This window comes from Callorhinus ursinus, unplaced genomic scaffold (assembly GCF_003265705.2).
Source record: "Callorhinus ursinus isolate GAN/ISIS: 27379988/994484 unplaced genomic scaffold, GSC_fseal_2.0 scaffold49, whole genome shotgun sequence".
NCBI classification, from domain to species: domain Eukaryota; kingdom Metazoa; phylum Chordata; class Mammalia; order Carnivora; family Otariidae; genus Callorhinus; species Callorhinus ursinus.
The window spans coordinates 8,053,747-8,070,550 of NW_027397111.1; the positions used below are offsets into that span (position 1 = coordinate 8,053,747).

Sequence of the window (16,804 nt, forward strand, 5' to 3'; positions counted from 1 at the left end):
AAATTTTGTTATTGGCCATGACTGTTCACAACTCTCTTTGGCTTTCAGTGACATTTTTCAAGGAGATGGGCATCCTTCTCTAGTATATTCTTCTAACAATAAGAGGTGAGGTTTGGTTTTTCATACTGGTTTTGTAACTGCTGCCCTTTGGGTAAGTGAAAATGGGTTGTTTCTCACCTGTGTATGACATCCTTGGAGAATCTGGTGCTATCTGTATTTTGCTTTTCCTATATAATACCCCAGATGGGTAGTTAGACTAAATTGAACCTTGCAATCTCAATCAGCCTCTGTGCAAAAGAGGAAAAAGAATAATCACAGCTCCTGAACTAGAAAGTCCCCAGTGCCCTATCCCTGAGCTTCAGCCCAGTGCTGCTGTCTCACTCCTGCCTTTGCTCTCTCTCCGGTGAAATCACCGTGAGCCAGGGCGTCCTTCTGGCATGGCAGGCTGGTGCTGCTCTAGCCTTTGGCTCTTCAGCAGCGTTGCATGTGAGGGCCCTCTGGTGACTGGCTGTACTTAGTGTATGTCACATTCATACACGTCTGCCTTTCTAGTCTTCCTGGATTCTGGGGATACAGTAATGAATAAACCAAAGTCCCTGCCCTTTCAGGAGCCTACTCTAACCATTTTGGTAGAGGGATGGACAGATTTCTGGAAGCTGAATTACTAAATCAAAGAGTGTGAATATTTTAAGCTCTTGTATTGTCTTTCATATATTGTATCAATGTGCCAGTTAGTGTGTGGAAGTTGTCTCATTGATGTTGTTGAACATCATTTAAAAAAAAATATTTGGTTTCTCAATGAATAAAAAAGTCCTTTCTAGTTTTACCTTGTGTGTTTTATAAAAAAAATACCATTATGATTATTGGGTTTTGTTTTAAGCTAGTTAAATCCTTTTTTTTTTTTTAAGATTATTTATTTACTTGAGAGAGAGAGAAAGCAGAGTGAGAGCACGATTGGCGGGTGGTGAGCAGAGGGAGAGGGAGAAGCAGGCTCCCCACAGGGAGCCCGACGCGGGGCTCCATCCCAGGAGCCTGGGATCATGACCTGAGCTGAAGGCAGACGCTTAACTTGACTGAGCCACCCAGGCACACCCCCCTTTTTTTAAAGTTGGTTAAATCTTGCAGGATATCCAAACATATAGCAAGTTTATGTTAACAGCTTTCTGGTCTATAGATGAGGATTTTCTTCCATTCAAGTGCTTGATTTTTTCTCCCTAGAATCTATCAAATGGATAGAAACAAAATAGATCCTCAGTGTTCTAAAGGGACAAATCTTGAGACCTTAAATCCTCACATTCATCCAAGAGCATAAAATTTTCTTCAGAATGTATAACTTCATAAATTAAATGATCTCTTCCAGGCAGTCTATATATAGTATCATTATTGGGAGCAATAGTTCTGCCATTAGATGGATTGAAGCTTGAATCCCAACACTCATTTACTATCTGTGATCTTTTACAAGTTGCTTAATCTTTCTCATGCTCAATTTGCTCCTTTCTAAGGAGAATGAAGATAGAGGTACCTATCCTGTAGGATTGTTGAGAGCATTAAATAATTATATTTTGAACATTTAACATAGTGCTTAGTTTGTAGCAAGTCTCAGGACATAGCTTCTATTATTATTACTATCACTTCTCTGAAATATAGATTTACATTTATAAAGTTATTATAATAAATCCTACTACTAAAAAAAAGCATAATACTACACTTACGTTATATCAGATATATAGAAACATTTACCGTGAATTTAAAATAAAGTTTTTATCACATAACAAAGGGCACTGTGTATTGCAGGATGACTAGAAAGAGACAAAGCAGTGGCTGGGTTGCCAGCTGGGCTCATTTACCACGAAGGCAAATTGCTCCCTTACCTCAGGCTTGCAAATGCTAATCAGATTTGTGCCTTGGTAAAATGACAAATTACTACATGTCTCAAATAGTTTAAACCGCAACTCTTATATTTCAAAATGCTAAGGTTCTGTTATATTAGCTACAATTAAATACCAGCCTACCTTCCTGCAGGCCTCTTCATTTTTACCTTCAATAGTAAATCCTCATCTTAGTGACAGCTTATTCTCTTCAGCCTACACTAAGGGCAGTAATGCCTTTAAATGTTTAGGAAATTCAGGAGCTATCGTAGAATCTTGTAGAGTGGATATTAGCTCCTCTGACAGAAGCCATCATGCTCTACCCAAGCTGGCCTTTAACCAGCTTAGAAGTTGATAGGTTGTTTGCTTTTTTCTTTCTTATCCACTGGTCCATTCTCAGACTCTTTTTAGCCATGTTCTGTTTGAAGTGGTGGACCATTTCTCTTTTCTATTCCTTTCAAGTCTTTTTTATATTTCCCCTGCATTTTAGTAGGGTGATATATTTGTATACATTGCATCTGGGTGTACATCGAGATAAGGAAACAGTACAGATACTTTTTAGTAAAAGCTCATATCTGTATGTTAAAATTATCTGTGACTCTCTTCACTGGATGCCTTGGCCTCTGAAATCTAAACTGATAGGTGTTTCTCCCTTGTGTTGGTTCCAGGGGAAATCAGCCTTGTGGTCCCACCTGTTACATTATCAGGAAAACCGGCAAAGAAAACTCACATCAGGAAGCCTCAGTACCTCAGGTAAGATGGTTTCTACACCACTGGGGAGAACCCCCTCCACCCACTTTCCCATCCCCCATTGGAGAGATCATCTGCAGTAGACTATTCTAGGTCATTAGAACCTTTGCTGTGTAATGTTTCCTTTTTTAAATATTAAGCTACTTGGCTCTCTGAACCACAGAGTGTGCCAAAGCCATGGGGTTTGCTTTCGTTATGTACTTCTATACCCCTCCATTTTAAAAGTAAATTCTGTGCCCAACCTGGGGCTTGAACTCATGACCCCCAAGATTGAGAGTTGCATGCTCTGTTGACAGAGCCAGTTAGGCATCCCTGTTTCTGTACCTTTTGATCAGTGAGCTAGAAGATTTATATCAACAAGAGGACAGTCTTAGAATGAATTTAGGTTTTTAATGAATTTGTGTGGTACTGGTGTCCTCTGTTTGGAGCAGGTTGTCTTTAGAGTTTTTTGTTTTATACCTCAGAGATGGGCATTGAGATCATCTATCAGTTAAGAGAGCCTGTGTCCTACCTTGGAACTCCTCAGAGTCAAGTGAATGTGAATGATCTCTTAACACTTCTTTTACATTTTTTTTTTAAAGATTTTATTTATTTGACAGAAAGAGAGAGAGCACACACAAGTAGGGAGAGCGGCAGGCAGAGGGAGAGGCAGGCTCACCGCCGAGCAGAGAGCCTAGTGTGGAGCTCGATCCCAGAACCCTGGGATCATGACCTGAGCTGAAGGCAGGCGCTTAACAACTGAGCAGCCCAGCTGCCCTTTCTTTTCCATTTTTTTTTTTCTAAAAGATGTTATTTATTTATTTGACAGAGACACAGCGAGAGAGGGAACACAAGCAGGGGGAGTGGGAGAGGGAGAAGCAGGCTTCCCGCTGAGCAGGGAGCCCGATACGGGGCTCGATCCCAGGACCCTGGGATCACACTTAATGACTGAGCCACCCAGGCACCCCCTTTTCCATTTCTAATTTAATAAAAATATCAGAGTTGGCAGGCACCGCAGAGATGATCTAGCCCAGCCCCTTTATTTTACAAGAGGAGGAAACTGGGATCTAGAGAGGAATTGAATTTATTCAAGATCACATACTGCATTCATGGAAGAGGCCAGATTAGGAGCCAGGCCCTTGCCCCTTGGTCTGGTGTTCCTTCTGCAGTGCCCCTTCCAGGGCAGCCCCCCTCCTTCCTGTACTTCTTGGCATGCTCATGTGTGCGCTTTCTCTCGCTCTCAAATAAATCTTCTAAAAAAGCCAAATATAATAATAATAATGAAAAATTTTGAAATTTTGTGAGAATTACCAAAATGTGACACAAAGACACGAAGTGAGCAAATGCTATTAGAAAAGTGATGCCGGTAGACCTGCTTGACAGAGTTGCCATAGACCTTCAATTTGTAAAAACAAAAAACAAACAAAAAACCGTATCTGTGAAGCACAATAAAGTGAAAGTGCAACAAAATGTGGTATGCTTGTGTTGTATCTAGAGATCCTAAACATTCTGGGACATGTTCTTTACACAGTCCCTTGGCTCTTTTGTAGCCCAGTTTGAGGCAAGAACAGGACATGAGTAGTAGCTCCAAATGGGAATACTGCTTCTGTGGATGCATGATGACAACATGCTGGATTAGGAGCCAGAAAATTTGTGTTTCCTCCAGTCCTGACTTTGCCACTTGGTAACTAGGGCAAAGCATTTACCTTCTCTGAATTTCAGTTTTCTTCTCTGTGATACCTTCCTTGGCTATCTAGTTGTTAGAGGATTAAATGAGATAATATGTATAAAAGTATAGCATCTGATACCTACTAAGTAGTTAATAAATATTCATGAAACTGTTACCAAAGTAACCAACTATTCCCTGTACGAAGAGTCAGCTCTTTGGATAGTCAGATCTCTTGGGACATGACCAGCTTTTTTGTTCTAGGAATACTTCTTGATTCAGAACGGAGGAAGTCTGATGCCAGCTCAGTCATGTCTCCCCTGAGAATCTCCCTCATTCAGGATATGAGGTCAGTCTGGGTTCATATATACTAAGCCACTAAAAGCCTGTTTTCAGTTGCTTCTTAGGTGTCTACTTTACATAGCAGGGTCTCAGTGACGTAGGCTTCTACAGCATCTCCATTAACCAGGAAGACCTCGTCATTGGTCTTGTGCTTCATGATGCAGCTGTAGAGCTGTATGAGCAGTTGAGTTTCCTGACATTTTCAGAGAATTATACCCGAGTATCACAGGGCTCCAGGGGTTGCCTGGTTTTTTTTGAGAGCTGTATTGTCACCGCCCCTACCCCCCACCCCTTGCAAATTGTGGTGAGCCTTTCTGCAAAGCCACATGGAAGCCCAGGATTTAGAGAACAAGAGAGTTGGATTGTCACCAGGATGGGATAGGATTGTCTCACCAGGCCTGCTTGGCTTTACAGGGGGAGGTATTGGTAGTGAGTTCTGCTTCTGCCCCACTCCCCACCTCCTTTTTCCCATTCTCCCTTCAGGCACATCCAGAACATCGGGGAAATCAAGACTGATGTGGGGAAGGCCAGAGCATGGGTGCGACTATCCATGGAAAAAAAGTTACTTTCCAGACACCTGAAGCAGCTTCTCTCAGACCATGAGCTCACCAAGTAAGGCCATTCCACCTGGAGTAGAACCAGGCTCCCAGGAATGGTGGGGAGTGTTTGGAAACCCCTGTGTGAGGAGGGAGACTATTCACTATTTCATTTCTGCTGTATTCAGCTAAACTCAAATTGCATATGAAGATTTTGTAGCATTTCCTCTTCTCCCTCTTTAACTATAGAAGAAAAATTTGTTTGTTCTTCCTACCTTCTCCATTTGTATGTCCCCAAATAGCTTTCATAAAGAGGTAGTGAGAAAGATGGGGTCCTTATTGGGTACCTCAGAGTTTTGGAGCTCCCCTCTCCTTACTGCACTCAGGAGACTTGTATACCTCTTAGGCACAGGGCATTTTCTTGGTCTCTTTCTTGTCCTGGGGAAGAAAGGACTAGGGAGTGAAAAGGAAACTTCTAAGATATCCCCTTATCTCTTTTGTTCTCTTCTGAGGCCAGGGCCAGCCCAAAACAACCCAATCCTTCCACTTCGTCTCTGGACCCTTCCTTAGTTTCCCTACAGCTTAAAAGGGCTTTCCGATGGCTCTCAGGGGCCCCCTCCCTCCACGCTTTCCACCTAGAAAGAGGAAGAGGAGAGATTCCATGGTTCTCACATTCCCAGGGGCCATTAAACCTACAGTTCCCTTCTCTGGATTTGATATTCTTTGTATTTTTTTTGTACCCTAGCTACCAGAGGAGGAGTGGAAAGGAGGACTGTCCCTCTTCTCTGCCTCTCGGACCTACCACCTCTCCACTTTTCCTGTCTATGTTTGGCTCTTTCTTCACTGGCAAGCCTCTTGGACATTTTTGTTTAGCATTTCCTTAGGCATCTTTTCACGATGTCCTTTATTATCTGACTTCCCCAAGGATGTGATAAAGCAGAGGACTAGGCCTTGGGGAAATTTTGTGTAGCCAGTTGATTAAACCTGCAGTATCTGTTTTTATTCAGAGTGAAAATATAATGATTTCGATTGTTTACTGTGTATGTAAAACATAGCAAGAACTAGGTTTAAAACCTTGATAACTTAGAGAGGTCATTTTGAGAGGTTAAACAGCAGTTCTTAAAGCACTTAAATTTGATTTAGAGACAAAAGGGCTTAGGGATAAAATTTGAAGACTGGGAGAACAACTAAAAGAGAACAAGTGAACATGTAAGCCTTTGGAAGGGAAGTGTGTGCACACCAGATTCTAGGGGACAGTTGTGTGTGGTTAAGAAAAAGAAACTGCCATTGTAGCAGGATAGGGCCAGGAGTGTTTCCAATGGGTGTCACCAGCAGGAGGATAGGGAGGCATCTGAAAGGGGGTCAAGCACAAGCACTTTGTGAAATCCCGAACAGTGGCTGGGTCTAGGGTGTGTATGAGCCTAAAGGCCCAGGCCACAGACCTTGGTCAGGAGACTAATTTTGGTTTCTTTAAACTGTAGCCCCATTAAAAGGAGATAAGCTCAGAATTTACTCAGTACTAGAAACTTTCCACCTTATAGTCTGGCCCCAGTGCTACTCCAGTGAGTGGAAGATGAGTTTTGCTGCCACAGATTGCATTTTGGATGGGGTGTAAGGAGAAAAAAGGGGCCCTTCATCAAAACCTATTTATTCCTTCATTCTGCTCTCTCTTCTCTTTCTCTTCAGTCTGCTTAAAGCTCCAGCCACATCATACTACTACTCACCCTTCTCAGTATGTCTTTAGTCCTTTCAGGGCCTAGTCAGAAGTTTTTTTCACTAGAGTTTGTCTAGACACCTCAGAGACTTGGTTCATTCTTCCCCTGGGCACCCATAGTGTTTGTCACGGTATTTATTCAAACCTGCCCCAACACTGATGGGCTGTATTGTTATTATCTAGTTGCTTGCTGCTTATTATAATTTGCTTTCACTGAGGGCATGAATGAGCATGTTGCCTAGCACTTAGTAGGTATTCAGTTGGGCACATAAAATGTGTGCATAGCTGCACAGACAGGGGAGGTGGGCAGCCTTGGAGAGTGTATCTTGGTAGAATGTTCCTGAGGCTCTGGGATTTCCAGGTAGCCTCCAAAACTGTTTGCAGCTTGGAGAAGGGGGTTAGGTCGAGGCAGGTTAATGGGGCTGTAGGGTCTAGGGGAAAAGTTAGCTCTATATATTGAGCTCACACTGTTTCTCCTTGACCTCCCTGCAGTGACTCTTACTGTGCAGTAGTCCCTTTACCTCAAAACTCACTTTGCATGGCTGCCATGGCCTTATGATCTCTTTCTCCCCTACCCTTTCCAGTCCTCAGTTCTCTGCATGCACACATGTTCTTTTCACACTTCTCTCTCACTTAGGGGTCTCACCCATTGTCATGACTTCTGTGACCCATCATGTGACTTGCACATCTGAAGCTGTAGCTTTGACTTTCTCCTGAGCTCCAGTCCTGCATTTATTTCCATTCAGGTATCTTACCTTTCGTTCAGACAGAACAAAAGCAAGCTTCACAGAATTCTTCACCGTAACTACCTTTCTCTCCAGTGTTTTGTTAATGTTGCCACTCTTCTCCCTGAACACCCCCATTCCTCCCTACCTAGTTTGAAACTTGGGGTCCAGTTTGACTCCTTGCTTTGCTTTACCTTCCACATGCACGTCCAGGTCCTTTGCCTTTGCCTCCACCTGTCTTCTTATCTAGTGCCACTGCCTTAGTTTCAGTCTTTCACTCCTCAGATGCACTAAATTTAAATTTTCTGAAACCGCTGTGGCTTTCCCTTTACTTCCAGGGTAAATTGCAGAAACCCATTACTTGTAGGGCAAGTTGCAAACTCTTTAGGCTGACTATTTAGGGCCTTCCTTCATTTGACTGTAGCCCAGCCTTTCAGCCTCATTGCTAACTGGTCATCTCCCTGAGCATTCAGCTCCAGCCAAACTGGTTTCCGTACCCTGTCCTCTTTCTTCTGCAAGATCTGTCTAAATTCGTGCTGTCCTTTAGGCCTCTCCTCATCTAGGACCATTGAGGCTTATGGCTCTTTAAATTCCCACAGAGAGCCTTTCATTTGGCAGCTCATTATGGGCAGTCTTATACCACGGCCTTTACCTGATTTATTCACCCGGACTGTATTTGAGGATAGGTGTTCCCTCTCCAGCACCTGTACATTGTAGGCCCTGGATGGTGAATTAATCTCTTGGGTGTACCTTATAGGTAAAACTTCAGAGATTTACTGAATCCATCTCTTTGGCCACAGTGATTGCAATCTTGGCAACCAGGACAGTTACCTTCTTTTTTTTTCTCTGTGCTGAAGGCCTGTGCACTTGGCTCTTCATGCCCCCTCTATTTGGGGAAGGTGTCATTGCTGTTGGAGAGGGTCTACAATGTCAGGCAAAGGAGTTGGCCTTTGATGAGTAAGTGGGGGTGGGGATGGGGATGGGAGAAAGTTTGAAAGGAGAGGAAGGACATGATGTATGTAGCTCTTCCTTGCCTGTGACCTGGATCATTCCCTTTATTGACTCAAGCTGTCCTGGGCTTACATTCACATTCAGAGCAGTGTTTTGACTCATGGGTCTTAAGTCTGCTGAGGGTCTGAGGCTGGCCCTGGTAATGATTGGGGTTCACAGACCTCCTGCCGTTATTATTCCCACACCACACACTGGGGTGATGCCCCTAGCTAGAAGCCTGAGAGGACCTCTGCCATCCCTGAAGGGTGACACTTCCAGCCCCTGGAAGTGGGGATTTAGGAAAGGGGATCCCATGACTTCTGACACTGCATTGTGGTAACATCAATGCTTGGACACAGGTAGAGTTTGGTTTTGTTGTTTCTGCTGTAGTTTCAGCCACTTTCCCTCTAGGCCTCATTTAGATGGAGTAGCTGGCTTTGTTCCTTTTTTAGGTGACTCTACAGAACTTGAAGCTTGACGTCTTATTCTTCCCTTAGCGTTCTCCTTCCAGAACTGAGTAATTCTAGCCTCTTTCCCCTCCTTTTGGCCGGGGGACTGATGTATTGCCTCCTCTCCGACAGAAAGTTGTACAAGCGCTATGCCTTCCTGCGCTGTGACGACGAGAAGGAGCAGTTCCTCTATCACCTCCTCTCTTTCAATGCCGTCGATTACTTTTGCTTCACCAATGTCTTCACAACTATCCGTGAGTAGCCCTGTGCTCCCCACTAGCCTTCTCAATGCCAGTCTTCATGAGCCTGCATAAGGCTAGCTCACTGTCCCTTTTTTTTAAAGAAAGAAGATTGTCATTTGTACTTTCTATTTGCCTTTTGCTTCTGTAGGAGAGAGGTACATTTGCCCTCTGTGGAGGTTGTTTTTTCTCTGAAGCTTCTTACTCTTGTTCTGAACTGGGGAGCTCAGTCTTTTTGGCCATCATGTTGTCACTGTTGTTCTAGGCACTGCCCTGGGGGCCTAAGGCAGTGAAGGTGGAGTAGAGGTGGGTGGTGTGGTGAAGTTCACTGCCCTCTTTGCACACCTGTAAAGAAATCTCCCTTTTGTTTTGGGCTCAGAGAGTGATTCAGCATCCTAGAAGGTTTCAGACCAGCACACAGGGAAAAATGACTCTTCCTGAAGTAACAGAACTCCGGGTTGTGGTGGGAGATTTGGGTCCAGGCTCTGCTCTGCCCTAATTCATTAGGTTTCTGGGAGCAGAGTTGACCTCTGCTGTGGGCCTGTCTCCCTGTTTGCAGCATGAGGAAGGACGGTTCAGTATGGTCTAAAGAAGGCTTTTGGAGCCTCATCTTTCTTTGGTACCAGGATGCTCTTTTCCTTAGGGGTTAGTCTCTGAATTTGCCCCATGGTTAGTTGTTTGACGGGTGACTCAGAAGCCTCAGCAGCATGGACTCTTGCTTCTGTATGACACCCATCCTCCCTCTCTGGGATGAATGTTGTAGGCTGCTGGAGAAGCCGTACTGGACTGGAACTTAGGAGACTCAGCGGAAACTATTTCCCTTTCAGTGCCTCAGAAAAGGCATTATAGGACCTCTCTGGAGATTGTTATTAGAGTTCACAAGATGATAGATTGAAAAGTGCTCTGAAAAGCAATTCAGTACAACATGGAGTTGGTGATATTATTTAAGGAACAAATTCGCTTAGCCTCTGAGCCTGCAGATGGGCTTGGATCTTTGATGGTTGGGTGGTAACCCTGAGAGGAGAGAGACTGAGGGTAGGACTGGCTAATATTTTAAGCCAGCCAGAGACTAGGTCCTGGGACCTGCTGCTCCTGGCTCTGTTGGGGCCAGTACAGCAGGGGCTGCAAGCATGCCAGCACACCTGGGCAGGCAGGTCAGGGCCCTTTCAGGTATGGGAGGGATTCCTTATCTCCCTCAATGCCTTTGTGGCTTCCCCCAAACAGTGATCCCATACCATATCCTGATTGTACCGAGCAAGAAGCTGGGGGGCTCCATGTTCACCGCCAATCCATGGATCTGCATTTCGGGAGAACTGGGTGAGACACAGATCCTGCAGATTCCCAGGAATGTGTTAGAGATGACCTTTGAGGTATGTGTTATCTAGGTATCACAACCCCAGGCTCTTTCGGGATCTGAGTTTGCAATGGCTGTTTATGGGAGCTTTCTGCAGGGTTTTATGGTGGTCTTGCTTTTATACTATTAATGTATTAGCACACTTGACCTGTCCTGAGATGATCAGAGGCTGGAGCCAAGGGTTGACCCAAGAATGGGGGAGCCTGCCCTGTCTAAGTGGTCTCTGACTCGAAGGCACTTACCCCATCTGGACTTGCATAACTCCCTGCCCATGGCATGTTGAGAAATCCCCAAGAGTTCTTTCAGTTGCTGAGCCCAAGTGTTCACAGAGACCTCTGAATCTCAGACTGCTGTCCCACTTCCAGACCCTTCTGCTTGTAGGCCCTGTTCTCTGCAGATAGTAGCGTCTTTCTCAGTCATTTCCCATCATGAGAGTGCTGTACCACCAGCCTTGGTGGTAGGTAGAGCCATGAGCTCTTCCCTATAGATGCGAAGGGGCCAGGTTACAGGCAGCCAGTCAGATCTGTGCCTCTGAGTAGTGCCTCTCTGTTCTCTTACTTTCTTGACCTACCCGCCCTCTTTATTTGGCTGTTTTTTTCACAGTGCCAGAACTTGGGAAAGCTCACTACGGTACAGATAGGCCATGATAACTCTGGGCTGTATGCCAAATGGCTGGTGGAGTATGTGATGGTCAGGAATGAGATCACAGGACATACCTACAAGTAAGTGTTCCCTCAGCTATGCCCTAAGATAGTGGGGCAAGGTATACCAGGGGCTGGGTTTGATGCCTGGGTATGTGGAGTTCTCAAGGAGACCTTTTAGGTCGTGGTAGACTATTTGGCTCTGCCTCATGCACCTGAAAAGAAACAGAAGGGGGGTTTTCCAAGCTAAGACGTATGATGTTGCTGTACACAGGTTCCAGGCCACCCATCATTCAGGTGGCTTCCCCGATGATGCACAGTGGGGTGGATGAACAGGGCCTTGAGGGATCCCCAGCCTGGTTTGAGAGCCTGTCTCCAGGGATTGGCTTTTTGATGGCTTTTGCTGAGCAGCAAGGGGAAGGACATTGGAGGGACTGGCAGCTCTGACAAGCCATTGCTTGACCTTTAGGTTCCCATGTGGTCGGTGGTTGGGGAAAGGCATAGATGATGGGAGCCTGGAGCGGGTCCTGGTTGGGGAGTTGCTCACGTCCCAGCCTGAGGTGGATGAGAGGCCGTGCCGGACCCCACCCCTGCAGCAGTCCCCCAGCGTCATCCGGAGGCTCGTTACCATCTCACCCAACAACAAGCCCAGTAAGTGGGAGGAGGGGCTGGGCCCTCATGCCACCCAGGTGGGGAATGTGGGCAGATGTTTGGGAACCCTGATGTGGGAGTCCAGACCCCAGCCTGTGCAGCTGCCTCAGGAACCACTTCTGACAAGAAAGCAGCCGCAGGCATTTGTCACCCTCTTCTCATGAATCTGTGTGTGTGTGTGTGTGTGTGTGTGTGTGTGTGTGTGTGTGTGTGTCAGGGGGTGGGTGGGTGTCACACTCCTTAGACGCCTGGAAGGAGAGGGGAGGGCTCATGCAACCTGGCCTGTATCCTCTGTACTATTTATATATGATTCTAGAGAGGATAGGGGTCTGCCTTCTGGCCTTCTCCTTCCTTTTTCCTGGGCCTCACAGCCAAGTCTTGGCCCTCTTTTGGTTGCCAGAAGTTCCAGGGTAAAATGGAAAATAAACTTTACCAGACTCTCTTAGAGATGGAACTCTGAGGTATTAGCTTTTGCTTTTCCCCCAAGATTTTAGCAAGGGCTACGTCAACAAAGGTGGATGGGCAAGAGCCACTCTTCCTAGCGTCCAGGCTATCCTGCCTCTCCCATGAGCCCTTCCTGTGTTCTCAGTCTTGTGCTCAGTCAGCTAAGCATTGTTAGCTTCTGAGATTGGTTAGGGTTGTCTGCTTGATTTTTATCAGAGCTGAACACCGGGCAGATCCAGGAGTCCATTGGGGAGGCAGTCAATGGCATCGTGAAGCACTTCCATAAGCCCGAGAAAGAGGTGAGCCTTCCTGCCCTCCAACCCAGTGCTTTATATTGAGTAAGAGAGAATAATCTTTCTCCAGGCCCATATAGTGTGGACAACCCAGAGTCTAGGTCATGTGCTTCAGTTTGACATTGAGCAGATTCCTTCCTCAGGGGCCTCTGCCTTGGGTTACCCTGTTTTCCTTACATACTAATGACCCAGCAGAGTCCCTGGGCCTCTAATGAACAGTGTATATTCCTATCCTCTTCTGGATTTGCCTGGATCTCCCTGAGCAGTGGTCACTCTGGCTTTGTCCCTCTTGGGGGGACCCAGATCCATCCTCTATTGAGCAGCTGTGCCCTGGGAGCTGCTCTGTGCCACTCACGTGCCAGGTGCTGGGGAGATAGACAAGGTCCCAGCCAGGCTCTTGCTTCTCCCCAGCTGTGGACTGTGGGTTTGGGGAAGCAGTGGCGGGAAGGCAGCTTGGCTGAGGCAAGCCTGGCGTTCTCTTGTTTCTTTATATAGCGAGGCAGTCTGACGCTGTTGCTCTGTGGAGAATGTGGCCTTGTCTCGGCGCTGGAACAGGCTTTCCAGCATGGATTTAAATCCCCCCGGCTCTTCAAAAATGTCTTCATTTGGGATTTCCTGGGTGAGTTGAGCCAGGGTGTGAGGGTGGGAAAAGCATGCAGAGACATGGGGACTCATCAACACAATGTGGGTGCTGACCACTGGAGTCTGACGGCCAGAAGCCAAACCAGCTGACTCTCAAATTAGATCTGTTTTTGTTTGCTCTGGCTTTTCTTGACGACTTAGAAACAAGTCCTCACACTTTTTCCTTGTAGATCCAAAAGGCCAGTTGATAGTATTTGGAGTCCAAGCCCTGTGATGTACCCACTGGATTTTTTGGAGAATTTTCGTGCAAGAACCTTTTACCTCAAGAGTGTTTTTCTTTCTTCTTCTTCTTCTTTTTTTAATCTTCAGACTAGGGAAAGAACCATCTTTATATCAAGGACCACATACAGAAATTTAAAACATAAGAATAGGGACCTTTGGGCGCCTGGGTGGCTCAGCTGGTTAAGCGACTGCCTTCGGCTCAGGTCATGATCCTGGAGTCCCGGGATCGAGTCCCACATCGGGCTCCCTGCTCAGCGGGGGACGGTCTGCTTTTCCCTCTGACCCTCTTCCCTCTCGTGCTCTCTCTCACTCTCTCTCGAATAAATAAAAAATCTTAAAAAAAAAAAGAATAGGGACCTTATATTTTGAAATGTGACCAGTGATGTCAGATCAGAACATTCATGTTACATTAAGTTACCTGCATCAACATGGAGAGACCCATGGCTAGTGGCCTGCAGGACAGTTAGGGATAGGTTGGTTTTGTGAGCCTTTGTCATTGGCAAGCTTTTCTACTCTTCACAGAAAAAGCACAAACCTATTATGAGACCTTGGAGCAGAACGAACTTGTCCCTGAGGAAAACTGGCATACAAGGGCCCGGAACTTCTGCCGATTTGTCACTGCAATCAATAATACTCCCCGGAACATAGGCAAGGACGGCAAGTTTCAGATGCTGGTGTGCTTGGGAGCCAGGTACTGCAGCCTCATGGCCCAGAGTGCACAGCACCCAGCCTTGGAGGTGGTGCTGGGGCCTAACATGGGGCAGGGGGTGGGAGTGGCTAATGACCAGATGCCCCTGGGCAGGTGAGGCCTTGGAGGCCCTTAATTTCCATGTACGAAGCATATGTGTGAGGATATGGAGGGGTGGGGATGAGAGTGTGTGGGGGCCCATTTTGATGGGAAGGAATAAAACCATTCCACTGGTGGAATTTGAAGCAGAGTCTATCAAGTCATTCCTTCAGCACCCATCTGAATGCGCCAGGCATTATAGAAGGCAGGGGGAATGAGCTGAATAAAACATGGTCCTTGCCATTTAAAAGTTTACGTGTCCTAATTAAATACAGTATCAAGCAGAAGGTTGTGAGAGTGCCAAAAGGAAGCATGCATTCATAAGTTATGCTGAAGCTGTAGAGGAGAAAGATCAGAGAAGGGAGGAGGTGGCATTTGAGGTGAGCCTTAATGGAAGGGTAGAAGTAGGGAGGGAGTTTGAAGCAGACAGAACTAGCAGAGAAGTCCCAAAGGAAGCAAAGGATGTGGGGTTAGGAAATAACAGAAGGAAGAGCAGTCGTAGGAAACAGTTGAAAGGATAGAGGCCTCGGGGAGCTGGGGCAGAGAATCCTTCCATATTAGGACAGAGTTGTTTAATCAGGGGACTGAAATGATATGAATTTGATACCATGGATGATATACATCAGAGTGGGCAAGATTGTTAGGGGCTGTCCGGTGGGTCAGGTGAGAGTGTGAAGGCCAAATAAACCTAAGGCAGTAGTTCATTTGGGCCAAGGAAGGGAGGAAGTTGGCAGAGTAGTTAAAAACAGACTCTGGAACCAGATTGACTAGGTTCACATTCTCAGATCAGCCACTTACTAGCCATCTGAACTTGGACAAACTACTTAATCTCTGCTCTGGGACAGATTGGCTATTGAGATGGAAGAGGTGGTGCTCACTGGACCTGGTGTCTGCTTGGTGGTGGGCTTGTCTAGGGAGGCAGGGGGAGGCAGGGGAGGAGGTGTGGACCTGGTGGCAGGTAAATGGGTCACTTTGGGTCAGGTTGGGTTGGTGTCCCTGGGGCTGAGTAGTACCTAGTAGGAGCCGTTTAAAGCCATGTAAGGTGTCTTTGCCAAGCACTGTGATGGGAGGGAGAGTGGGCTAGGGGAAGCTGTCCACTTCTCCGGCTTCAGACTTTGTTCAAGAAGTGATGGAGCAAGTTTCCCCCTTGGCCTTGTACTAACTGTCTCCCTTCCCCTTCCCTTCTGATCCATCCGGACTGATCCTTCCCTGCCAGAGATCACCTCCTACACCACTGGATTGCCCTGCTGGCTGACTGCCCCATCACTGCACACATGTATGAGGATGTGGCGCTTATCAAAGACCACACACTTGTCAATTCCTTGATCCGCGTGCTGCAGACCTTGCAGGAGTTCAACATCACGCTGGAGACATCCCTTGTCAAGGGCATCGACATCTGACCTCCCAGCACCAGCTAACAGGACCGAGAGAGACTCACCCTGCAGCTCTGACCCTTCTTCCCAAGGGATTTAAGCAAGTTGTGCAGGAGACAGGAGATGTACACTCACTGTAAAAAGAAAAGTAGAGGATTTTTGGAATAAATAATCTATTTTAGAGTTTATTTGCTGATTTGCTTTTTACACACTTTCATGTGAAAGAGTGCTAGGGAGAGGGAGACGAGGTTGGTGCCGCTTATTTTGAAGCTGGCGCCCTCCCTCGCCATGGCCGCGTGCTGGGAGCCTGCGGCCTCCCGTGACTGAGCCTGCGGCGCGCACGGTGCAGGCAGTTCTGCTGCCTCACCCCCGCCTGGGCATGAGGCCATCCCACGTTGTTTTTAAACTAATGTTTTCTATATTAACATTGTTATGGATATTTGGCTTTCATGGGCCACACACAGGTGTGCTGAGCAGGAAGCCCCAAGCTCCAATCAAAGGGATTTTTAGTAGTGCCTCTGCAAGCACCGATGAGTCAGTCCCACATCTTTTCTTTTTCTGTCAGTATTATTTGGAACGGAGACATGCCAGGATGCACCATCGTGCAGAAAATCACGTTTCCTCTTGGCACACAGCTGCACAGAAGTAAACATAAGCATGTTTTAACAGGTTTTCTTTTCCTTTTTTTTCCTCTTATTTATTTAACCCTCCATTTTGTGTTTTAAATCTTTTTCTTTTCTTTTTTCTTTTTTTTAAGGAAGGAAGAAGCTTGTCACAGTCTAACTGGCTATGTTATTATTGTTAAATTTATGTTGTTTTGCAACCTAGAAACCAGCTACAGTATGGCCCACTTAATAAAACACCTGAAACAAAACTGCATGGATCCCTGACTTTTATGGGGGTTTGTGAGCAGTGGGTGGCAGGGGTGCCGTTTGGTCCATGGGAGTGTGAGAACCTGTAGCATTGCCTTGGCTCCTTCCTCAACTGCCCAGGGTGCCCCCTCAGGGCCTGGCGTCTCCTGGGTCCTTCCTGCTGCAGCACTAGGAGCTTTCGTAGTTCGTAACTCAAATGGCTCTTTGAGAAGGATGCACATAAGTGTTAATTTTCCCACTCCACAGAAGAGGAGGCTGAGGCACAGA

The 16,804-nt window shown here is 46.3% G+C and overlaps 1 protein-coding gene across 1 annotated transcript in view; it reads left to right on the forward strand.

Annotated features, from left to right (window-relative positions):
• Nucleotides 1-16,539, forward strand: part of DENND5A (DENN domain containing 5A) — a 113,692-nt gene extending 97,153 nt beyond the window's left edge. Inside the window, exons 13-23 of the mRNA XM_073883006.1 lie at nucleotides 2,537-2,621; nucleotides 4,528-4,612; nucleotides 5,089-5,217; nucleotides 9,152-9,273; nucleotides 10,483-10,628; nucleotides 11,216-11,334; nucleotides 11,723-11,904; nucleotides 12,565-12,647; nucleotides 13,137-13,260; nucleotides 14,028-14,196; nucleotides 15,509-16,539. Coding sequence (XP_073739107.1) covers nucleotides 2,537-2,621; nucleotides 4,528-4,612; nucleotides 5,089-5,217; nucleotides 9,152-9,273; nucleotides 10,483-10,628; nucleotides 11,216-11,334; nucleotides 11,723-11,904; nucleotides 12,565-12,647; nucleotides 13,137-13,260; nucleotides 14,028-14,196; nucleotides 15,509-15,692 — 1,428 coding nt within the window. The 3' untranslated portion in view covers nucleotides 15,693-16,539. The remainder of the gene's footprint in view (nucleotides 1-2,536; nucleotides 2,622-4,527; nucleotides 4,613-5,088; nucleotides 5,218-9,151; nucleotides 9,274-10,482; nucleotides 10,629-11,215; nucleotides 11,335-11,722; nucleotides 11,905-12,564; nucleotides 12,648-13,136; nucleotides 13,261-14,027; nucleotides 14,197-15,508) is intronic.
• The last annotated feature ends 265 nt before the right edge of the window (nucleotides 16,540-16,804 follow it).